At 38.3% G+C, this 25,298-nt stretch overlaps 3 protein-coding genes and 1 long non-coding RNA gene across 4 annotated transcripts; 2 read left to right on the top strand and 2 right to left on the bottom strand.

The window, feature by feature from the left end:
- The first annotated feature begins 2,631 nt into the window (after positions 1 to 2,631).
- Positions 2,632 to 3,924, top strand: LOC121972865. The gene is made up of 2 exons (XM_042524486.1): positions 2,632 to 2,991; positions 3,148 to 3,924. The coding sequence occupies exons 1-2, from the start codon at positions 2,632 to 2,634 to the stop codon at positions 3,922 to 3,924; spliced, it is 1,137 nt and encodes a 378-aa protein (XP_042380420.1).
- A 3,914-nt stretch (positions 3,925 to 7,838) lies between these two features.
- Positions 7,839 to 8,983, bottom strand: LOC121973740. Its single transcript, XR_006109734.1, has 3 exons — positions 8,268 to 8,983; positions 8,099 to 8,177; positions 7,839 to 7,905 (listed from the first exon to the last, which is right to left on the bottom strand). It is a non-coding gene; the product is annotated as an uncharacterized LOC121973740 (long non-coding RNA).
- A 1,811-nt stretch (positions 8,984 to 10,794) lies between these two features.
- LOC121972866 (uncharacterized mitochondrial protein AtMg00810-like) lies at positions 10,795 to 11,235 on the top strand. The gene has a single exon (XM_042524487.1). It carries the CDS (start codon positions 10,795 to 10,797, stop codon positions 11,233 to 11,235), a length of 441 nt encoding a protein of 146 aa, XP_042380421.1.
- Positions 11,236 to 11,976: 741 nt separating this feature from the next.
- Positions 11,977 to 12,462, bottom strand: LOC121972867 (probable calcium-binding protein CML29). The gene has a single exon (XM_042524488.1). It carries the CDS (start codon positions 12,460 to 12,462, stop codon positions 11,977 to 11,979), a length of 486 nt encoding a protein of 161 aa, XP_042380422.1.
- Positions 12,463 to 25,298: the final 12,836 nt, after the last annotated feature.

Consider the following 25,298-nt stretch of genomic DNA (forward strand, 5'->3'; position numbering starts at 1 on the left):
ACCTAATGAGACTAAGTAAGAAAGACTTGGTCGGGAACCAAATAAGGAGGACCTAGTATGGGAATCAAGCAAGGAGGACCCAGTGAGACGAGGCAAGGAAGATCCGGTTGGGAATTGACAAGGAAGACCTAGTGGGACTAGGTAAGGAAGATATGGTTGGGAACCAAGTAAGGTGGACTAAGTTGAGAACTGGGTGAAGAAAGTTCAAAAAAGTCAATTAGGAGTTGAAGTCTTAACAATAAATTTAGACGGGTCAGCTGGAAACTGAACTTCTAGCTAAATGAGCTTACTGATAATACTATCTTTTTTACTCATTAAGCTTTATTATGCAGGGAGCTACTCAACGGTTCAAAGTGATCAGATGGAGTTCCGAGCGACTGGATGAGGATAAGTCTCGACTGATGAAGTAAAATGTTTTCAAGTGAACGGAGCTAGGAGCAGGGCGACCTCGACGTCCAGACGACCGAGTGACTAGAATGCTTCAAGGTGACCGGCAACAACATGATCTAGCGATCCGAAGGAGGCCCGTCAAGATAGGCATTTGACCCAGCTCCAAGTGCTCGGAAAAAATCCAGACAACTGAAGTCCGTGGAGGCGTTATCGATAATAAAATTTATAATCACGTCAGCATCTTCCAGACGATCGAAAGACTTCCAATCAACTGAAATAGTGCCAAGTCAAATTTGACTGGGTTCTATAAAAGGTGGCTCGAGGCATTTGTTCACGCAGTAAAAAATTTGGTTACTCTTCTTGAAAGTGCTCCTGTTCTGCCGTGCTGATGTATTGTGCTCATGATTTCTAAACTCAATCGGCAACTAGACTTGTAAATTTTCTTTACTTTCTATTCTTTCTAAATTCCCCCATATAACTCGTTTTCGTACTTAAACTATTGATTTTTGTTAAAGATGGTCTCCACCTCCATAATCATCATTTTTATTTAATTAAGTTTGCGTTGTAATCTTCTTAGCTTTATTCCGTGTTCTAAAAGGCGTCATTAAGCGCCGACTAAGCGCGCTAAAGCATGAAACGAGGAAGCAAAGCTTCGCTTTAGGCGAAACGGGGAAAAAGCGGTCAAAGTATGTTTGACCGAATTAAGCATGATTAAGAGTGCTTAATAGCGCTTAAGCGCGATTTTTCATTTATAATTTTAATTGATTTGTAAATTTTTAAAGAATATAAGGAAAAACATTTAGAGAAAACGAAGAGACGCAACGTCTCTCAACTCTTGAGAGAAAATCCATAATCTGTCATAAACCCCCTATCTGCTTGCCATCGAGAAAACCTAGAGAAAGCAATCGGAAAGTATTACAACTTGCCACCGACTTCAAATTTTGCAAATGAATCGGCAATGGGGTGGCAGTGACAGCGGCAAGGGCGATGGAGACAGGGACGACGGGTTCTATCAAGTCTTGTCTTCTTGTTTCCTATCCATTCCCTGCTTCTCTACATGGTCAGTCTCGTTGGCGTTTTATTGAAATTTCATCGATCGACCTCTCGTTCGAAAGCAGATTTCGATTCGCTCGTCACTCTATGATATGTGATTCAATGTGTATTTTCATAGAGAACTTGTTTTTAAATTTGGAAATTCCAAAAAAGGGTAAGAGGTGAGCTTGAGATGGATGTTCTAGAATCCAGTAAATCTAATTTGAGTTCCAGTTAGGGCTCTGCCTTGAAGAACTAATTCCTCATTTGGATCTGGATAAGCTATAGGTATTCCCTCATGGTACAAAGAAGTCATAATGTTTTGTTGTTCTTGCTAATTATAGGTTCTTTGAGGCTGTGAATTTTAGGCATATTATTGCAAGCATGAGGGTGGAATTTTTTCAGACGAAATAAACTGCAATCACCTAACAAAGTTTTAGAATTCATGGTCATATCTGGTTTTACCAATTATTAGGACAAATCTAGATCATGCGATCCTTTTTTGTTGAAGCAACCAACAAAGGGCTTCTAGTAGATATTTGCTCTATTTCTTTTTGTCATATTAAATGCATGTCTTTTGTTAAGAATTAAGATTTTGTTTTCTGGTACATGATCCTATAAATGATTGCAAAATTTTGCTAGGAATTTTTTTGAGTCTCTCATTCACCAATTATTTACCTTTAATCTACTCCTAGTTCAATGAGCAGAGTATTATTTTTGCCTTACAAGTTTTATCAATTCGAAAATTTCTTTTTGTATTAATTATTGTGATGTTAATGAAGTATTTTTTTATGTACTTTAATTTTAATTCGTGTTAATTATCTTTTATTTGGAGAAATTTGGATTGTGAGCATATGGTCAATTGGACTTGTATTTCGCAGGGATCAATGGAACAAAATGATTCTTCGATGGCATCTATCTCTAATTCTAAAGACAGTGAATTGAAAAAAGAGTCTTGGATGGGAGATGATTATGTTTATAGATCTAAAAAATCCTAACTCTGTTAAATGTATTTTGTGTGGTAAAGTTACAAAAGGTGGAATATATAGGCACAAAATTCATATTTCGGGAATCAAAGGAAAATGTGTGAAATCATGTGGGAGGGCAACCGAAGAACAAAAAGAAAAATGTTGTTCGACACTTGAGGACAACAAGTCTAAAAAGCTAGAGAAGGTATTGAATCAATCTAAGATAATGAATGACGTGGTTATGACTTTGAATTCTCGTGAGGAGGAAGATGATGAAATAGCTATCATTGAGAAAGAAAGCAAGAAAAGGTCCATCAATGTAGGACTCGTTGACCAATTTGCAAAGTCAATTAAAGTAGATGATGCTTCTATGAGTGCAAGAAAGAAAATGAGGCAACAAAATATTAATGATGCAATTGCTAAGAAAAGATTACTTGAAGTCCATCAATATTTGGCAAGATGGGTATATGAAGTTGGATTTCCTTTCCATGCAATTGAGCATGATAGTTTTAAAAGATTTGTTGAGGCTTTAGGACAATATGGTCCAAGTTATATCCCTCCTTCTCAATACCAATTACGAGAGCCACTTTTAAAAGGAGAGGTAGAGAGAACAAAAGAAACTCTAAAAAAGCAAGAAAAATAATAGAAAAATAATGGTTGTTCTATTATGACAGATGCTTGGAGTGATGGGAAAAGAAGAAGCATCATGAATTTATGTGTGAATTGTAAGTTGGGTACCACTTTTATTTTATCGAAGGAAGTTTCAAATGATGCTCACACTGCCCAATACATATTTGATTATATTAATGCATGTATTATTGAGGTTGGGCCTCAAAACGTGATTCAAACTGTGAGTGACAATGCTTCAAATAATATGGCAGCCACAAAACTGTTAGCATTAGAAAGACCCAATATATTTTGGATATCATGCGCCACTCACACAATAAATCTTATGCTTGAAGGAATTTCTAAACTTCCTATGTTTAATGGAGTGATCAAAAAGGCAAATTCTTTCACTATTTTCATTTATGCACAACACAAAACTTTGGCATTGATGAGAAAGTTTACAAAAAGTGAGATAGTTAGGCCAGGAGTCACTAGATTTGCAAGCTCTTTCCTAACATTACAAAGTTTGCTAGACAAGAAGCAAGAGTTGAGAAATATGATGACTAGCAATGAATGGGATAACACTAAATGGTCTAGGAGTAAAAAGGGGAAAAAGGCTTTTGATATTGTTGTTCCAAATGATTTTTGGAACTCGATGGATTTGTGCTTGCGGATATTCACTCCATTGGTAAAAGTTCTTACACTTGTTGATGGAGAGGAGAAACCATCCATGGATTTTGTGTATGGAGAGATATTGAATGCAAAAGAGGAAATTCGAAAAATATTCAAGGAAGAAAATGATTATTTGACGATTTTAAACATTATTGATTCCCAAAGCAAGGATCGTCTTGATGCATGGTCCGCTTCATACCACAGCTTATCTTTTGAATTCATATTACTTCTTCAAGAATCAAAGTATAAAAGATGATCCTTTGATAACAAACAATATGATTGTTTGTGTTGAAAAGTTCTTTTCCGAAACTCAAATGCAACATCATGTGATAAATATTGAATTGCCAAAGTACACTCAAAAAGAAGGTGCTTTTGGGAAGAAACTAGCAATAATTAAGTGGATGTCATATTAATGATCAAAATTACAATCCAGGTATGTTGACATTATTCTTGATTTCCTATCATATTAATATATTATTGTTATCATATTTTGTCTCTTTTTTTATTTTTCAATATTTTCCAGTAAGTTGGTGGGATTTCTATGGCAATGAGACACCAAATTTAAAAAGTGATGGCAAAGAGGATCCTTGGCTTAACTACTAGTTCATCCGGCTATGAAAGGAATTGGAGTGTCTTTGAAGGGGTAAAATATTGTTTATTCTTTTGTTGTATTTTAATTTGATAGTTGTATAATAATTTATAAATTATTCTTAACTTTTTTTTTATTTTTTTCTTATCTAGATACACACCAAGAAAAGGAATAGACTAGATGTTACAAGGATGAATAATCTAGTTTATGTCCAATTTAATGCAAGATTAATGAACAAGAAGAAGGGCAAGGATAAATTAGAGATTTTACTTGCACGTGATGGTAGCAAGGTGTTGGTGCAATATCATGTAGGGTTTAAGTTAGACCTTCATTATCTAAGAGGGAGTTTGCCTTCTTAGTGGGAGAATGTAGGGTTTAACTTACGCCTTCATTACCTAGTGGCATGAAGGAAGTTGAGGCTATAGGAATTAGCCTAACTTAAATGAGGTATTGTCAAACATCAAAAGGGGAGAGATTGTTGGTGCAATATCCCTCAGGTCAAGGTTGACCTGGTTGACCAAGCTTGAGTCTTGGTTTGGGTTTCGATGTTTGACAATACAAGACTTCGATGATATGGACAAGTGCAGGTGCAGTTGTTCATTTGGGAAGATTGTTTGGTGCAATTCTCCACTGATCAGGGCTTAATCAGTTTGGTTGTAGAAGAGTCAAGTAGGTCAAGGTTGACCGGATACTTGCATGGGAAAGTCCTAACTGGAATGTTAGGCAGTGAGAAAATCCTGGTGAGTGAAGCCAGGTGAAAGTCCTAGTGAGTGAAGCTAAGCAGTTGGGAAGTTCTAGTGAGTGAAGTCAGGCATATGAGAAGTCCTAGTGAGTGAAGCTAGACAATTGGAAATCTTGGTAATTGAAGTCAAGTGAAAGTCCTGGTGAGTGAAGCCAGACAGATGGAAAGTCCTAGTGAGTGAAGCTAGGCAGTGAGAAAATCCTTGTGAGTGAAGCCAGGTGAAAGTCCTAGTGAGTGAAGCTAGGTAGTTGGAAGTCCTGGTGAGTGAAGCCAGGCACGGGGAAAATCCAGATGGGTCAAGGTTGACCAGACATCTGGTGAAAGTCCAAGTAGGTCAAGGGATTGACCGGATACTTGGCACGAGGAGAAAAGTCCAAGTGGGTCAAAGGGATTGACCAGACACTTGGTGAGGGAGTCCTAGCAGGTCAAGGGTGACCAGATGCTATGCATAATGTAACAATAGGTCAAGGTTGACCGGATGTTGGTTTGAGGGGCTTGGGACTTGGTTTTGGGCAAAAACCAACAGCTGGATCTGTCACGCCCCTGAGGAGTCCCTGTCCGAATAAATTTCGACAGCATCTCCCCTGTACGGCGGGCAATCTGAAACTTTCTACATCGCCCTCTAGGCCACATATACCTCGGCCAACACGGCCGGAACAATAACAATAATATAAACAATCACCCACGCAGTTAATAATTTAACAAACTGTAACAGTGATAATATGACTCAAAAATAACTCTACTCAACTACACCTATAAAGCTCAAAACATATTCCTACTCCACTACACTCATAAAGCTCAAATCCGACGATAAGATCAACTTACCTCTTTTGTCGTCCAAGCAGGCATGTAGTAAAACAAATCCAAATAAAAACTCATCGATAATGTCCATATAAGATCCAAGTGTATCAAAATAAAACAAGTCTCAACATAGTCTAGTAAAAAACACCAAAAGACAAATAAACATCCTCGTGGACTGCAGGGGACTAGCGACTGGAATTCTCTGGACAGCATCAACCTGAAAATAACAATGGAGGAGCGTGTGAGTCCAACACTCAGCGGGTAACAACTGATATGCATAATAAAGAATATAACAACTAACACTAATCATGCGTACAGTCTCCTGATACAAGAAAGATAAATGCAACTGAGGAATACAGGAGAAAACTGTACTAACCAGGACCAAGGTATAAGGATAACAGGGTCGTAAGACCGAGAGTGTCATAATCCTGTATGCATGTCAATCATATGCATCCATATAAATGCAGCAAGTAAATGCAACAAACACAAGCAATAAATGCATCATGCATATGATGCAAATGACATGGTCACCCCTGACGCTAGTCAGCCATCTCACACACAATGGAGAGACCGAGTGAGTAGGGCTGTGACAACCGTGCACTCTGGCATCACTGCCCCTGATGAGTGACTGAGCGAACGGGATGCTATCGGAGTACACACATACTCCTACCCCAAATCATAAATGGGGGAGCGCAATGCTCTCATCTCTCGGTACACCATAACGGGGAGGGATCCCTGACATGCTATCACGCTGCGTCACACTACCCATGAGCGGACCAACGGAGCACCGAACAGAGCCAAACTGACGTGTTACCACGTTGCGTCACGCTACCCATGAGCGGACCAACGGAGCACCGACAGTGATGAAACTGGCGATGTGCTCAACAATAATGGAGCAAACTATCGCACAACATGCAATCATGCGAATAGTGTATGATACTAAACATGGTAAAATACTGAGTAGCATAGCAATAATCCATATACATGTAAAATGTGTACCATCGGGAAGTGAATCAAATCAAAGTACACAGACCAGATAAGATATCAAAACCCTAGATCTTGAACATGATAAATAATATTGTAACGCCCCAGCCCGGGCGGCCCCACCCAGACCGAACCGGGAACGCTACCCATAATTGTCTATCGGGTTGACGACTAGCTCCACAAATCACCGAAGGTCCTTTCAGCGTGCTTTGTCCTCACTCGCACACACCCTGGGAAACTTCCCAGGAGGTCACCCATCCTAAGATTTCTCCAAGCCAAGCACGCTTAACTTTGGAGTTCTTAAGTTTGGGCTTCCGAAAAGGAAGGTGCACCTTGGTGATATGGATAGTACCATATAACCTTTTAAGTCATACTTAACCAGAATCTCAGAACCGGGGTATTACAATCACCCCCACTTAAAGACACAACGTCCTCGTTGTGTAACCACAAATCACACCACAAACAAATCCCAGAATCTCCCTCGCTAGGTGGTGCCCTGGGTGCTCCTACCACAGGCGCACTCACGGTCGCAAGGTCGCTCTGATACCATCTGTAACGCCCCAGCCCGGGCGGCCCCACCCAGACCGAACCGGGAACGCTACCCATAATTGTCCATCGGGTTGACGACTAGCTCCACAAATCACCGAAGGTCCTTTCAGCGTGTTTTGTCCTCACTCGCACACACCCTGGGAAACTTCCCAGGAGGTCACCCATCCTAAGATTTTTCCAAGCCAAGCACGCTTAACTTTGGAGTTCTTAAGTTTGGGCTTCCGAAAAGGAAGGTGCACCTTGGTGATATGGATAGTACCATCTAACCTTTTAAGTCATACTTAACCAGAATCTCAGAACCGGGGTATTACAAATATGGTTGTGTCACTACCTCTATAAATAGGCATAATCAGGTATACACTAGCATGATGTGCAAAATAAATAAACAAGCAAGCATGTAACAGGTCAGGTAGTGATCAATCGAAGCAAATGAGAAACATAATCATTGCTATATGTTAAAAAAATATTATTATGCATATCAAAAGACATAAAGTCAAAGTACCCGCCTCCAATAAGAAAGGATCATATCCGGTCCAATTCCAACGTCGAGATACTCATCTCGCGTTACAGTCCTGTAGTAAATCATACAGTTTATCTAAGTTAATTATAAACAAATAGCTAAACAAATTCCTAATCCACCGACCATCTAGGGTTAGCTTCTTTAACCCTAATTACACCATTAGATAAATTCTAAACCTAAGTTAACAATTATTGCTAACATAACTAGCAATCATTTACCATGAAGATCAAAACCCTAAACCTTACCTCAAGTTCCACAGTCATTCTTGCTGCTGGAATCAACTTCTCTGCCCTGGTCAAACTGTTGTCCACCAAATCAATATCCCTAAATTAGCAACAATCCCAGATAAATCACAACTAGAGCCCGATAACGACAAGGAAAGGACCACAGTGAAGAACAAACTAGGGCACAAACCTTTGCCCCTGGATGAAGCCCAACTCGTGTAGAGGTGGCACCTAAGATCGGAAAGACCAGTAGCTGTCGGCACTGTGCAGGGGTGCGGCAGCGGCTGTGAACCCAAAACTAGGGCACTGATACCCTGCTCCTGGCCGGAAACAAACACCAACAGAGATGCGCCGGCGCTAGGGCACAGGGTGTCGGAGAAGAGGAAATCGCGTGAGGTGTAAATTGGCAAAGGGCTCAGCGGCTAGTACCGAGGAGAAGAAACTCCGGCGAGGTGTCAGCGGGATGCTAGGGCACAGAGCACAGAAGAGGGGCTGGCAATCGGCTGGCGTCTCAAAGAAGGAGACGGATGAGTAGAGAGGCTAGGGCACAAGGGGGGTCGCCGGCGGCTAGCTAGGGCACAGCGGTGGCAAATCTGTGGCGACGACAGCGACTCTAGGGCTCGGATGCCGGCGGATCGGGGGTCGACGTCGCGTCGGCCAGATGAGAGGAATCGGGGCTCTCGTCGCCGGCGGCAGAGGGGTGAGGGCGTGCGCGCGAGGTCAGGCGGCCTGGTTTCGGGCGGAGGAGACAGTGAGTTCGAGGGGGAAAAAGGCTCGGTGAGGAAAGGGAAGAAGAAGGAGATGCAACCCTCGACCACGGCTTAAATTGCGAGAAGGGAACTACCGCGGCGCCGGTTAGGACACGCGAGGAGAAGAGAAGGCGCGGGTGTGTGGGTTCGGTGAGGAAGAGAACAAATAAAACAAGGAAAAGAAAATAGAAAAAGGAATTAAGAAAAATTAACTTTTCCTCATTTAAATGGGGTAGCCAAAGCAGGCTTTCTCGGGGCCCTGTTTTTATCCCCGTAAACTCGTCCATACGAACTCTGAAAAATTCCCGAAAAATTTCTAAAAATTTCAGAAAATTCCCTTATTAATATTCGCCTATTTTCGGTATTTTACAGGATCGATCAACCGATCGATTGGCTGGAGCCCAATCGATCGGCCGATCAATTGAAGAGTCCCCGCGAGAAGCCTTCGTCCCAATCGATCAGTGGATCGATTGGGAGGCAGTCGCGAGGGCACAGAAGCCTGCTGGATCGATCAGCCGATCGATCCAGAGGCCCCAATCGATCAGTCGATCGATTGGGAAGCTACGATTTGTCGCAATAAGCCTTGGATCGATCCGTTGATCAATCCAGGCATTTCCTGAGAGCACAGAGGTGCTCTGGATCGATCCAAAGCCTTGCCGATCGATTGGGAGCAATCCAATCTATCGGGATCCGACCATTGGCGTCAATAAAAGCCGCAGGCGTTCGATTCCTTCGGTAGCGCTTCACCGATTCATCTCATATCCTCGACAGCAACTCCATATCTCTCTCTAAACTCCAGATCACCAGTTCTTGAAGGTTCTTGGAGGTTCTTCCAAATCAAGAGACGGATCAAAAGCAAGAAGAAGAAAGCTAGGGTTAAGGTTTCTTGTATTCATTGTAAGTTTTGCTTATACTTTTGTTCCCTTTCCTTTCTTTCTGTATTGAGAGTCTTGTAGGGCTTCTCCGCCTTTGGTAGTTACCAAAAATGAGTGTTTATTAGTGGAGGTGTGTGTGTGTGCGTGGATCCTTGGACTAGTCACCTCTTGTGAGGTGGATACCAAGTAAAATCCATTTGTTAGCATTGTATATATTTGTTTCTTTGTATTTCCGCTGCACATCCTTGAAGAAACAAGCAACAAGCACACGCGCATGCGACGAGCTATTCACCCCCCCCTCTAGCTACATTTCGGTCCCAACACAAGGCACAATCTTGGATAGTTGAGGGTTGTGATGATGAAGTTGAGGTAGAGATTGACACTTTACAGCCAACAAGAGACACTAATGCTAATATTATAGGGGAGCCCTGATGAAAACGAGTTTGTATCGGATAATAAGGAAGATGAGATGAAAGAACACGAGGAGATTGAATTAGAATTAGACAAGGAATTAGATAATATCTAGTTTTTTATGTTCTTTTATTGTGAAAACTGAAAACTAATGGATATTATAAACTTTGTGACTTTTATCTTTCTAAAAATGTGAGAAATTTATGCATGAACCTTAAATTTATCATGTTTAAGTATTATTTGATCTATTTATTTGTTTAAGATAATTAAATTTTATTTAAAAATAAAAAACACTTTTTTATGCTTAAAATTGTCCTAAGCTCGCTTAAGCTTATAAATCTTGAAGCTTGGACTCGGCGCTTCATCGCGCTTCACGCTTGTATTTAAATAGAATTCTCGAAGAAGAAGTCTATATTCCGCAGCCATCAGGTTATGAAGTCAAAGGACAAGAAAATAGAGTTTTAAAATTAAAGAAGACTCTCTACGAGCTAAAACAAGCACCAAAGGCATCGAATAGCCGGATAGACAGGTACTTGCAAGAGAAAGACTTCATCAAATGTGCTTATGAATATGCACTATACATTTAGAATAATGATAAAGATGTTTGATTGTATGTTTATATGTTAATGACTTGATTTTCACATGAAGCAATCCAAGTATGTTTGGAGAATTCAAAGAAGTGATGACTAAGGAGTTTGAGATGACTGATATTGGGCTCATGACATACTATCTAGGTATCAAAGTGAACCAAAGGGAAGATGAAATCTTTATTTTACAAAAAAGTTATACAAGAGAGATATTAAAGAAGTTTAAGATGGATAACAGTATGCCCATAAATACTCTAGTAGAATGTGGAGTCAAGATACCAAAGTACGATGAAGGAGACAAAGTTGATCCAACATTTTTCAAGAGCTTGGTTGGAAATTTACGATGCTTGACGTGCACAAATCCTGATATCCTTTATACTGTTGAACTTGTTAGCCGCTACATGGAAGCTCCAACTACCACCCACCTTAAGATCGCTAAAAGAATTTTGCGTTATATCAAAGGTACGACAAATTTTGGATTGCTTTATTCAACATCCAACTATTTCAAACTTGAAGGATATAGCGACAGTAATTAGGGTGGAGATATGGATGATAGAAAGAATACTAGAAGATTTGTGTTCTTTATGAGAAATAAAACTTTCACTTGGATGTCGAAGAAACAACATATTATCACACTTCTACTTGTGGAGATTAATGCTTATCCAATAAGCCTGTATATAAACCGATTAGAAATTTGGCAAATTAAGTATAAGGTCACACAAACTAAATAAGCCTCTTCATTTTGTCCCTGTAGCTATGGTCGCGATAGGACATCCAAGTTGTCGCTCAGACATCCGCGGTTCGATCTCTAGGTATGACGTATTTATAGAAATTTTTCCTCTAAATGGGCAACTCAATCAAAGGATGCTAGACTTCTAGGCTGATCATCTCATGCGCTTTCCGATTTACCCTAATGACCAATGAAAAATTTGGATTTATCATTTTTTTTCTCTTCATTTAGAAAAAGCTCTTTATATTCAAATATATTTGATAAATTCCTTAGGAATATAACTATATATATAAGTTTGTAATCAAATTTCATTGTCTCTTTTTTAACATATTCAATCATATACGCGCGTCATTAAAGCAGCAGTTGGATTTAAGTTTCTCATCCTCAACCTTCTTGGCTTTTAAAAGAACATGAGCCACGTAGATATCACTTTTATTCTACACGTACGGACTGTCTCTGATAACTGCATTCAGAGTTATATATTTGAATAAGTTCCATGTATGTAAATACTAATTAGGGTTTATTGTTCTTCGGATCCACTGTATATTTAGTCGAGGAAGGCTTGCGCTATGATCTTGATATCCTCAACGTCGGCCGCTCCATCCCCATCGACGTCCAAGCTGGATATGATGTCCACGCAGTCCTGCATGGTGGCTCCGCCCAGCAGCAGCTGGTACAGCTCCGCCGCCGTCACCTCTCCCTCGTCGTCATCATCGTCCCACGCAGCCGCAGCCGTCTGCAGCAGCCCCGCCAGGTCCCCCAGCTCCAGCTCCGCGGTGTTCAGTTCCAAGAATTCCTCCAAGCTCAGGAACCCATCGCCGTCCGCGTCCCCCTGCTTCATCATCTCCGCCACCTCAGACGCGCTGGCGCTGTTGCCCAACGACGCCATGATGCCTTTCAGCTCGTCGCGGTTAATCAAGCCGTCGTCGTCGGCGTCGAAGGCCCGGAAGGCCTCCACCATGCTGTTCACGTAGCCCAACGTCTCGATGTCGCCAGCCAGATTTGATGGCGCCGCCGGAGGAGGAGGAGACATTATTGTTAGTTAGCTAGGTTGGTTATGAAAGAATGGTGAATTCATGGGGTTAAATATTGCACAAGTAAGTGAATATGTTCTTGGCGGCTTTATGTCGACATAAAGGATAGAAGCTGGGAAAAAAAAAGATGAAGGAATAATTGTCAATAATGATAAGGGGAATATTCTTGCTTATCCTTTGAGAGTTGATGAATTCTATCAAGATATATAGTGATCAAATAGAGAATATGGGTTGATGCCGCTACTTCGCGTGGGTTCCAACCGGTATCCTTCACTCTTTATCGCCTAGGTTTGCATATTTAGAAGTGAAAAAAAAATATTAAAAATTTTGATACCGCATATATCATACCAATATATATCATTCACATTGAAAACTTCGGTATACTAAAATTTTTGGTACGGATTATATTGTACCAAACTTTTCAACATCAATATAAATTTTACTATTTTTTTGATATTTTGGTATATATCAAAATACTAAATAAATTTCTTATAAAGTATTTAATTTTTTAATTACTACCTAAAAGTTGTATGGGTTTTTAGCTGATTTCAGAGTTCCTCCCCCAACTTTGTTCTCCATCATCTCCCACTTCAACAACAATCCAAGCCACTCCTCCCCACATCTCAAGCTTGTCAGCGTCCCATCCATGGCCAACTCCCCTCCTTTTTTTTCTCCTTTCCTCTTCTCAAAAACTCTGCACCTACCCAATCTTCTTTAAGCCCTAACCCAAAAGCATATTCTCATCGCTCTTCATTCTTATTTCTCTTTTATGAAGTCTTTATCCTAACCCAAACTCGTATACACTCCTCAATTTATTAGAAGTATTTGTTAAGTGTTCATCATCTCCATAAGTCTATTCTCATATTTCAGTAAAAAAGCCAAAGGTTTATTTCTCTTATCTAACTTTAATTTTCTAACTTCTTTCTCTCTTTTTTTGGAGTTACCATTGTATTAACTTGTTATGTTTCGGATAACAAATTCTCTATTTCCACGTATATATGAATTATTATCTTTTTTTAAGATGAAATTTAATAGGTTGTTAAGTTCATCCCAAATATCAAATGCAATAGAATCTAAAACACAGGAGTCTCACTAAAAAATAATTAAGAAAATTTTTAAAATTAAAGCCTTCTATAGCTCCTAAATAGTGAGTATATGTTTGGAGCATTATGAAAAGGGAAAAAGGAACTGTTGTGATAGTTGCGAACAACATATAGGAATATATAAATATTGTAAAGTTGAGATCCTAATCGTTTATGAAAGTACTTGTGGATTAAAAAATTATAAAATATATAATCTAATACGAGGTATTTCCGATTAGAGAAATGTTCCCAAAATGTATAATTTGCTGGAATGCTTTTAGTCAAGGATATTTCTAAAGTGAGTGCACGATAGAAGTCCTGTATAATCTATTATGAAAATGTTCCCAAAGTAAGCGCACGGCTAAAGTTCGTTGTAATATGATATGGGGATTTTCTTGATAAGGATGCTCCCAAAGTGAGTGGACAATTGAAGTCTTGTGTAATCTGTTATGAGACATATTAGTCGAGCAGGTCATGTACCTACATAGGTCTTCCCCGGGTATATCAAATATCAAAGGGCTAAACTATTGCCCAAGTGAGACTAAAATAGGTGCTCAACAATTGTACTATATTTCACATTATCGTTCAAACTTTCCCACTGTAATCAACTTCCATGCATACGTTCTATATAATTACTATGTCCGAGGCATCACCAATTGACGATTACATATAAAGTTGATGTCATCATCCTTGAATCATGCTTTTTATACACTAGCACTATCTCAATCGTCCCTCACTCGAGTTTTGATCTTTACTGCACCCCTTTCTGACCCCTATATAAAGGGTCCCATAGTAAAATTGAAGTGTCTATTTCACTCCTGAGTTCACTATGTTTCAATTACTCGTGTCTTTGATTCCAACTTCCATTCTAACCTCCTCCTTTTCCCATGTAAGCCCCTTTTCCCCACTCATTTCATCTTACAATTGTTCATTATGCCTTTTAAAGAGAGTCCCCTATCAAAAATTCCTCCCTTAAACTTGAGCGAGTAAGCCTTAGTCCATGCTTTGAACTCGCCAAGCTCCGAGTCACCCCTTCTACCTATATCTCCCACTGAGAGGGGTTTCATATGCCCTACGACTACCAAGTGCTAGTACTGTATTAGCTCGGACCAACCACACCTTCCGCCCATTCGAGCGTTAGTCTTCTTTACCAGCCAACTTGAGGGTGTCCTCCATTTTCCCCTTCACCTACGCAGCCCCGACCTAGAGGTCGGATCGTCCTGGGCGATTGCCCAGGACTCCAAGTTTGGGGAGCCCACAACTGTTATATATATATATATATATATATATATATATATATATATATATATATATATATATATATGGTTTTAAGAATTAAGTTTTATAAATCTTCACTGTTGCACTTGCTCTTCCGCCGCCACACAAGCTAAGGCTCAAGTTCTTGAAGGGGCCCACAACTTTTGAATGATTATATATATATATATATATTGTTTTAAGAATTAGGTTTTGTAAACCTTGCACTGTTGTCTGTTCTCTGTTGCACCTGTTCTTCCGCCGTCGCACAAAGCTCAAGCTCTTCCAATTTCTGTCGACGATCTCTTCTTTCGTATTATCTCTACTTTTCAGTTTTCTCTTGGATTTTTTGTTTGCTCTCCTTTCTACCGGTGAGACCGCGACGGCGTCACAGCAAGGCTGTGCCTTTGCCACTTCTCTACACGGCTGCACCAGCACCTCCGGCACGCTGCACCTGAAGGTTTTGAGCTTACGGTGCGGAGGTTTGCGAGTTGCGACAGTTGCGGGTTGTAATCTACTCATCTTTTTCATCCAGGTGCAATTATTCCAATTGATTTAAATTATAGTTTTATTCAGTTTATTTAAATTATAGTTTTGCAATTATTGTAATTTTGTGCATTATAATATGTTGCCTAGAAAACATATTTTTAGATGTGAAAAAAAAAATAGAACAATTAAGTGAATCACAAAAAGATGCTCTTAATAAATTTTTTATTAAAAGATCAAGTTCTAATGAAAATATAGAAAATTTAAATAGGGATAATATAGATGAGTTTAAGAAAATAGATGATGTTAACGAGGAGTCTAATGAAATTCATGACCTTAATGATGAGTCTAATGAAATTCATGATGTTAATAAGGATAAAGATAATTTAAGAGAACATGAAAATGTTACTAATGTACGTAGTAGATAACGAGAATACTAATATTGATAAACAATTTATTCCTCCACTTGATATATATGATCCAAGGAATTGGGATAATCTTGATAATAATGCACATACTATTTTAGTTGAAAAGGAGCCTATAAGAGAAATGAATCTCATATTTCCTTTTGATCATTACTCTAGACATTTTTCAAGTACTCATTATTTTAAAAAATTAAGTAATGGAGAGGTAAGAGACCGAAAGTGGTTGGTATACAGTAAACATGTAGATAAAGTTTATTGCTTTTGTTGTAAGTTATTTAAATCTGAAAACAATAGAAGTTCTTTAGCAAATAATGAGTTTAGAGATTGGAAACATATCAGTGAACGACTTAAAGAACATGAAAATTCTATTGAACATATAACTAATATGAACTCTTGGAAAGAATTAAAAATGAGATTAGATAAAAATGAAACAATTGATAAAGATCTACAACGAGAAATCTCTAAAGAAAAAGAGCATTGAAGATAAGTTCTTACAAGAATATTAGCAATTGTAAAATGTCTTTCTAAACATTGTTTGACTTTTCGAGGATCTAATGAGAAACTATATCAAGAAAGTAATGGAAACTTTTTAGGGTTGATTGAAATGATTGCTGAATTTGATGTTGTGATGCAAGATCATATTAGACGCATTCAAAATCATGAAATTCATCATCATTATCTTGGTCATAAAATTCAGAATGAGTTGATTTCTCTTTTAGCTGATAATGTTAGAAGTATTATCATTAAGAAAATTGAGGCAAAATATTTTTCAGTAATTCTTGATTGTACTCCAGATATCAGTCATCAAGAACAAATGATTTCATAGTACAATGTGTTAATATGTCATCTAGCAATGTGAAGATAGAAGAGTATTTTTTAGAGTTTCTAAAAGTTAATGATACATCTGGTTTTGGACTTTTTAATCAATTAAAAAATATGTTAAAATCACTTGATCTTAGTATTGAAAATATTAGAGGTCAATATTACGATAATGGTTCTAATATGAAAGGAAAACACCAAGGAGTTCAAAAGAGGCTGCTTGAAATAAATCCAAGACCGTTATACATGTCATGTGCTTGTCATAGTCTTAATTTGACTCTTAGTGATATGACATATTCTTGTGTTAAAGTTGTTTCTTTTTTTGGAGTAGTCCAACGCATATACTCATTGTTTTCAAGTTCTCCTAAAAGATAGAAAGTTTTACTTGATAATGTGAAAGGATTAACTGTCAAATCTTTTTCAAACACACGTTGGGAAAGTCATATTAAAAGTGTTCAAGCTATTAGATTTCAGGCTCTTGAAGTGCGAAGTACTTTAGTAGAGTTATATAACATTTGTGATGATGCAAAGTCTAAGAGTGAAGCTGAAAGTATAATTAACTCAATTGAAAGTTTTGAATTTTTACTTGGTATAGTTATTTGGTATGACATTTTATTTGCTATAAACATGATAAGTAAGAAATTACAATCAAAATTTATGTGCATTGATTCTGCTATAAAACAATTAGATGGTGTAATATTATATTTTGAAAAATATAGGAACGATGGTTTTGTAACAAGTTTGACTATGGCTAAAAGTCTTGCATCTGATATGAATATAGAGCCAATATTTTCAATGAAACGCCATATTTTTAGAAAAGAATAATTTGATGAGAAAGAAAATGATGAAATTCCACTATCACCGGAAGAATTTTTTAGAATTGATTATTTTGTGATTGTTGTAGACATGACAATTTCTTCTTTGAAAAGTAGATTTGATGAAATAAAAATATTTGAAAATATATTTGATTTTTTGTTTGATTCGAAAACATTAAAATCATTATATAATGATGAGTTGAGAAAATGTTGTATTAATTTAACATCCACTTTTACGCATGAAAATTCATTAGATGTTGAGTTAGATGATTTGTTTACGGAATTAAAAATATTACAAGTGACTTTACCAAATGAGATAATGTCAACAATTGATATTCTTAATTTTGTGAATAATATAGATTGTTATCCAAGTATTGCAATTGCTTATAGAATATTGTTAACTATGTCTGTTATCGTAGGATCAGCTGAAAGAAGTTTCTCAAAATTAAAATTGTTAAAAACATACATGAGATCAACAATGTCACAAGAGAGATTGAATGGATTAGCAATTTTATCTATTGAAAAAGAGATTTTAGAAAATCTTGAAATTAATAATATTATAAATGATTTTGCATCTAGAAAAATAGAAGAAGTCATTATAAATAATTTTTACTTTATGAAAAAAAAAAATTAAGGGTCTATTTTGATTGTTTCGCCCTGGACCTCCTGATTGTTAGGACCGGGGCTGCACCTACTTTTCCTTTCCCTTAAATCAGCTCACCGTTAACTCTTGGCACTTCTTTGTAGGGTTAGCATGATCCTAACCCACTCCAAAATCTCTGTTTGCTTCCCTCTTCCATTGTTTCTTTCAATTAAAGATGGTCGAATCCTGCGTCTTCTATGTCATTACTCTATAGGAGGTACAATTCCTAGCTAGGTGCCCCAGCTCCCACAAGGGCTACAAGGAATTGTTCTTCTTTGTATGCTGCCAGGTCTTTTTGATGTTACCATTGATTGGATTCATGCCTTACCCACCTAACCTCCTCTAGCTCGATATAAGGGCGAGAAGACTATAAGACCACTGTCTAGGTTCTAAGCGGTCGCGTACTTAACTTAAGTCATCTTCTTCATGAGGCAACACTTTCTCATGTCAGGTTAAGTTGCATGCTTCAACTCCTGAGATGTCTCTTGGTAGGTTTTGCCTTTCTATAATGTTAAATGGTGGCCAACAACTATTGGCTTTTTTCTTGTAGATTTCACAATCATGTATATTACCATGGCCGCGTTGGCCCAGAAGAGAAAATGAGCCTCTGAGTCTACTTCCTCTTGAACTTATGATACACCTGCTCCTTTAATAGCTCTTGTCAAGTCATATTCCTTGCAAATACAAGACTCCCCTCTAGGTACGGAGGGACCCTCTCATCCATCTCGAGCTGCTAGCCCTACTACCCTTCCAGATTCTCCTTCTAAGACATCAATACCTAAGCGGGAGCCTTCACCCACTCGACCATTCCTCCTGAAGAGACTTTATGTCAGCATCTCCCCGTTCTCTAAAATCTTCACCACCTCCCCAACCACCAAAATCTCCAAAGTCATCATCCCCCTTAGTAGATAATTCCTCCATAAGCACCAAGGGTAGTATGCCTGTAACACCACTCCTCTAGTGATCGAGCCACTGAATGTATCACTTGTGGCACATTGAATAGGGACCAGACCTTGCTCGAGATCATATAGTGCAGAAGGTCATATGACCTCATACTTTTTTCCTCTACATCGATGGCCACTCGGGACTAAGGAGCAACAACGCCTACACCAAATGAGCTAGCCCCGCCTGTTAGACTACATCACCAAAGGGATCGCTCAGGTAAACCTTCAGAGGCTTTCTACCTTAACTTCGGTTACCACTTACATTTATGTTTCGCAGAGCTTGGAAGACCTCTGAGAACTATTGAAAAGGTTTCAAAAGGGCCATTATATTCGAGCCTTCAACCACTTGAAGGTCATGAACATAGAAAGCCAAATAATAACCTTGGCCGATAGGCTAAATGAAACCTTGGTTGACATGGAAGAACTCTAAGGGCAGGTGAACCACTTTCAAGAAGAGAGATACTTAACCTTGTTGGAGTTGGAGGTCACTCGGTCTAGGGAGAGGGACACACTAAAAGAAACCACATTGAGGGCATAAATTGATGGGTGAAAACTATAAGTGCATGACTATCATCAAGTAATAAGAAGATCAATTTCATAAAGATTGTAAAATTGAGTATTAGGTAAAATCGTGAAACAAATTATCTATATAATCACAAATCACAAGAATTGAGAAATAAAGAAAATCAGACGAGAGCACACAAGATATGGCAGGAGAAATCCAATGGGGAAATGATTTTAGGATTTTGGTTTCGCCATGTTAATGCTGACACCCTAAATATTATTTATTTTCTTACCTCAATATTTATGCGAATGCAGGTGGTCGATCCCGAGGTACCATTATAGACTTTTGGAATTATACAGACGCGTCTATCCAAACACGATGCCTACTTTCAAAATAACCTTACACTTTCTTGGAAGACTCATATCACAACGCCCCATGGTCTTATAGGTGATACTCCCTACTTTTTGATGTTGAATCAAGGTAAACTCATTAGCCTCTGTGATAGCCAATGGTGCTCTTGTAAAGTTTTGGACTACTTTTCGTGACTAACCCCTCACTTCTCGATCTTTATGAGTTAGAGATTTGAGTTCATCTTTAAGTTCTTTGCGTCCCGTAGGATATGAAGATTCATAATTAGTGTAGTAATCATGTATGCATAATAAAATCAAATCATGAATAAACATATAATCGAATAAAGAAAGATAAATAAATATATAAAATGAATATCAATAATATATTGGGTTACTTCCTTTTCCTAGAATTTAAAGTACTATTCTATGAAGATTAAGTTACAATCGAAAGAAAAAAATAAGACATCATACCACTCAAATCAAAGAGAAAAGAGAACAGAAAACTTAGTCATAGTGTTGTCGACGTCTTCGGAAGAATCTCCAAGCTCTAAGTGAATGGAAACTTCGATGGCTCCTTGGTGTGACTCTTCTAGGGTTCCTTATCAAGGGAAAATCCTCCTCCTTCAAACAAGAGCCTCCTATGCTTTTTATAATCCTTGGAACTGACTAAAACAGAAATAGATATCAAAAATACTAAGGCATGGCCATTGCGCCACAATCGTGCTAGGAGATGCGGCCTGGCCGTGCCACTCCATATGCCTGAAGTCGGGGGGTCAAACATTTCTATGCTAGAAGGCAAGACTAGACTATGTCTAGAACTATAAAGAAAAGCATGACTGTGCCTTAGGGCATGACCTAGGCATGTTGGGCTTTGAGTGTGTGAACACAGCCATGCCTTGGGGCACGACTTGGGCATGCCAAATTTTGGCTTCATCTCTTTACGGCTGAATGAGGCACAGTCGTGCCTAGCGCACAATCCATTAGAACAAAAAAATTCAGATATCTTCATAATTATATGATATTGTTATACCAAAGCCCTCATAATTTTATTTTTGGGTTCTGTCCAAAATACTTCATACTAATAAAAATATCTTTCCCTTATAAGTTTATAATCCTTTTCCTGTGTTTTTAATGTAGAACTTTGTTTGCAACCATAACAACCCAATAATCTCCCCCTCAAACAAAGGACAACCCCCTCAAGCCTATTCGCTTAATGACATCTGATCCTTAATCCACCAGAAATTTCCTACCCCTCAGTCCAATCGACCTACTAGGACTTTTTTGCCCCTTGGTCCACCCGACCTACTAGGACTTCCTTACCCCTTAATCTAACTGATTTTACTAGGTCTTCCTTGTCTAGCCGCAACTAGGACTTCTCTGCCTGGTGTCTGGTCATCTTGATCCAGATATGGAAGCTCCCACTTCTTTCATTAGAGGTTAATATTCCATCCACATAGCTCGATTAAACCATGACTCTTATGTACAGTAGCAGTTAGTCCTTTTGGCAGTTCAGACTCTGATATCAATTGTTAAGACCAAAAGAATTTAGATATCTCTATAACGGTATGATATTGCCCACTTTAGGCTTAAGCCCTCATGATTTTATTTTTGGACACTAGCCAAAATACCTCATACCAATGGGGATATCTTTCCCTTTAAAGTCCATAATCCTTTCTATTTATTTTCAATGTGGGACTTTATTTACAACCATTGCAACCCAACACGACCAATCTGTGTTAGGTGATGTAGTCCTCATTTTTGCTTCATTCTTCGTCTATCTTCGGGTGGAGGAGTACTCTCGTATTATGGGACATGGTCAGAGCATGCTTCTTGCTTTGAATTCATGTTCAAAGACTTTTAAACTCTTATTTGGCTTCAGTTTTATGTCCTGTCAAATAAAATGCACAAGAAACAGATCTTCGAATAAAAATAATAAAAATAATAATAAAAAGATGCAAGTATGCAAGATATACTTATGTGATGAAACAAAATGCAAGCAAAACAATGCTAGAAACCATGCATGAAATGCACACATCATAAACCAAGGTAACAACAATAGGAGAGATCGCTCGACAAGAGCTACAACTATTTGGGGAGTCTGACGTAGTGCATGTTAAAACATATTTTATAAACATGTGCATTAGAAGACAAAAATAGCATAATAATTTTAAATTATTACAACACACACCACACACATAGAAAGATATATACATCCATGCTAGACATGAATGTATAATAAAATTTTATGAAAATAAATTTACTCTAAGTATACTTGACAAATTACGTGAAAGGAAATTAAAATGACATCAACTAAGCAACACTCTTGAGCCTCGCCTTTATTCATATCCATGTTGAGCTATGGTCAAAATAACTTAACAAAGCCACGAGTCATGCCTCCCTCTTTGGTACTAGACGATGATTTGAAACAAACCAATCCGAGAGAGGGATCAAAGCTCGATTCATGTCTGGTGGCTGGAGAAACTCGACGACACAAAGCAAGCAAGGATAATAGCCCTTAGGGGCAGCTATTTCGGCGGCACAGCGAGTTTATACTTGTTGTTCGATGGTCGGAGAGGATCCCTTGATCGGTGGAGGGTTGACCAAGGGAGGGTGGACGACCAGCAGTGCTAAGTAGCACCGGTGGCAGCAAGACATTTCAAAAGGGTTGTCGATAGTGGATAGCAGCCGACATCTGCTGTCCACTGGCTTGGCGGTAGTTGATGTCGTCCATGAGCTGGTGGTGATTGACCGGAAGGTGGTAGTCAATCGGAGAAGTTGGGCGGTAGCGGGAAACCAAGGAGAGGTCCTCTCCTTGATGGTCGACAGCAAAAGGAGGAGGAGTTGATTAAAAACCTAACTTTTAGGTTTCTAATAGTTAGAATAAAATTCTCTCTTCAACCCGAATATAAATATATCTCTTAATGAATTTGGATCCAAATCCAAAACCGTATTTATTAATTCGTTAACTTAACCTACCAACTTAAGTTTGATTCAATATTAAACCAAGTTGGTTCAAAATCAAAATACTTGGTTCAATAACCAAACATGTTTTAATTAAAATCAAACCAATTTAATTTATAATTAAATCAAAGAGGGTCCAATTCGTTTTCAAAAGACGTGGCACATTGTGCTTTCGTTTCAATAAAATATCTTCCATATTTGCCTTTCCTTTAGTTCAACTAAACTTAATTTTTCTCAATCTAAGAATCTAATTCTTAAACTCATTTTAAGTCATTCGGATAAACTCATAGTATGTGTGACCCAATAAGTTCTTGGTTATGTTGGTCGTCCATAATTAACAATTAATTATAGATCAATCATAAGTGATACCTAGAGTACATCATAACCTCCAATTGATCAAAAAAATCATCGATTGATTCTAGAACTGCTTCTAAACCTTTCAGCAACTACAGTGAGTCATGTCTAATTCTTTTTATTCGTCTTATACTAATTAATTAAAAATATGGTCTATGTGTCTGTCCCCTCTAAGTTGATTATGTCATATCTAGTCCAAGTAATACTTTCTCGTACTAAGGATTCAAATTACTCATGCATATGTCTAAGAGTACAATACTCTTAACATATAATGTTTTGACCAAAGACTTTGAGTAATAATTTTGACAAGTATAGTCTTGGGTATACGTCTCCTCGTAAAGAGCGGTGAATTCTCTGTGGACTATCCAAACATCTTCAGACACTTTGAGTTATTCTCAATCATCCTAGGGTCACACCTCCAAGGATATGCTTGCTTAGGATGTTAAAGTATAAGTCTCCATAACCAAGATAACTTGAACACCTTAAGTCGAAAGAAATTTACGCTTAAGCTACAGTATAAGCTTCAATGGCATATTAATATATATAGACTATCACATAAAGTCTTACAGCAGGTCACTCCAATGAACTAGTTACTATAACTAACATCCATATTTAACTCTCGACATTCCAATGTCTCCAGCTAATGAGGAACAACTGCTTTGTTAGAATAAGGAGTATAACCGGTGCTAGTCTCAAAGAATCAATGATGTCCGAATTTATTAATTCGTTGACTAGGAAAGATTTTAATATATTCATAATTACACATGTAGAGATATTCACTAGTTGTGATCTAATCATAAATCCTCTCGTGATATGAATCATATTGCATACATTTAGTAAGTGAGTTTAAGATCTAATCAAACATACATAGAATTTACACTCAAATAATGAATCTTTATTTATCCAATAAATAGTACAAACTAGACTGCCTTAGGACACCTATCAAATATAAAACAAACTATCTAAGTGATGCTTGAGGACTCTCATCTTTGTTTAGCTAAACTAGAACAAATGGTAGTTGATCTGAAAGCTAAGCTAATGTAGCAGTCTAGGGCCGAGGTGGGGGAGAATAAGAAATGGGAGGCAGAGCTCTAGGCTTCCCTTGTAGTGAATGAGAAAATTAGGGATCATATTGTACGCATTCTTTGAGATGGGCTTTGACGGGTGTACTTCTCAATTCAAGGATGTCAGCTACCCATCGACTCAGGAAGCCATCAACTTCATGGATTTGGAGATTGCACTATCCTAAGTGCCAAAAGATTGCACTCTTAAGGGTGGATCAACCAACAAACATTTGTTTAGTTCTACTCTACATGAGCTGATTTTTGTAAGGCCATAAGGTTAGGTCATCTAACCATTCTTTTTGCACCTTATTTTCAACTGTTGTGTTGTTTTCCTTATGAATTGCTAAGATCCTCTGTTGTGCTTGCCTACCTAATTATTTTACTTTTTGCCACTTAGGAAGTTGATAACATAGATGTTCATTAGGATAACTCAGCAATGAAATAAATTCCACTCGATTAAGTGGGCTTACATCATCCATTGTAGTAGGGTTAGAGATGAAAGACATTCCATGACCTTTGCAACACTTTTGTTTTAGAATCCCTCAAATAATAGACCCTAAACCCCATTCAATTGATTATATGGAAAGACTCCTCGCACTTAGGACCTAACTTTCCCAATCCATTCTCAGGCTGAACTTTTGCAACACCAAGTCCCCTATGGAAGGATTGAGAGGCCACTTGATGGTTGTAGACTCAGCAGACTCAACCTTAGTATTGCTCCATTCGATAGAAGGCCCTAGCTTTTCTTTCCTCCACAAGATCTAGCTCCTCAATCCAGATGGCTTCATTATCAGTCAGGGTGTAAGCTAAGACTAGAGCTATCTCAATGTCAATCTCCACTGATAGAAATTGCCTCTGCTCCATAGACCATGCTGAAGGGTGTTTCTCCTGTGGTCATTCAAAGGGTTGCCCAAAAGGACCAAAGTGTAGGATCGATGGTGTGCTTGGGGGGGGGGGGGTGAATAGTACTCGTGATTTTTTTATATGTTTCAGAAGACACAGAATAAATACACACTTGAATAAAGAAAGACACAAAAATAATCACTAACATGATTTGTTTTACTTAATTCGGAGCCTGTAATGACTCATACTCCAAGGCCCGGGATTGTTAATCGTTTTCGTTGGACAATCAC

Source organism: Zingiber officinale, chromosome 4A (genome assembly GCF_018446385.1).
Source record: "Zingiber officinale cultivar Zhangliang chromosome 4A, Zo_v1.1, whole genome shotgun sequence".
NCBI classification, from domain to species: Eukaryota; Viridiplantae; Streptophyta; class Magnoliopsida; order Zingiberales; family Zingiberaceae; genus Zingiber; species Zingiber officinale.

Excerpts from the sequence above, each read along its gene's own strand:
- LOC121972865 (XM_042524486.1), top strand. The coding sequence starts at position 2,632 with ATGACTTTGAATTCTCGTGAGGAGGAAGATGATGAAATAGCTATCATT. Across the intron at positions 2,992-3,147 it reads AGCCACTTTTAAAAGGAGAG|GAAGTTTCAAATGATGCTCA; the intron begins GTAGAGAGAACA and ends ATTTTATCGAAG.
- LOC121972866 (XM_042524487.1), top strand. The coding sequence starts at position 10,795 with ATGACTAAGGAGTTTGAGATGACTGATATTGGGCTCATGACATACTAT.
- LOC121972867 (XM_042524488.1), bottom strand. The coding sequence starts at position 12,462 with ATGTCTCCTCCTCCTCCGGCGGCGCCATCAAATCTGGCTGGCGACATC.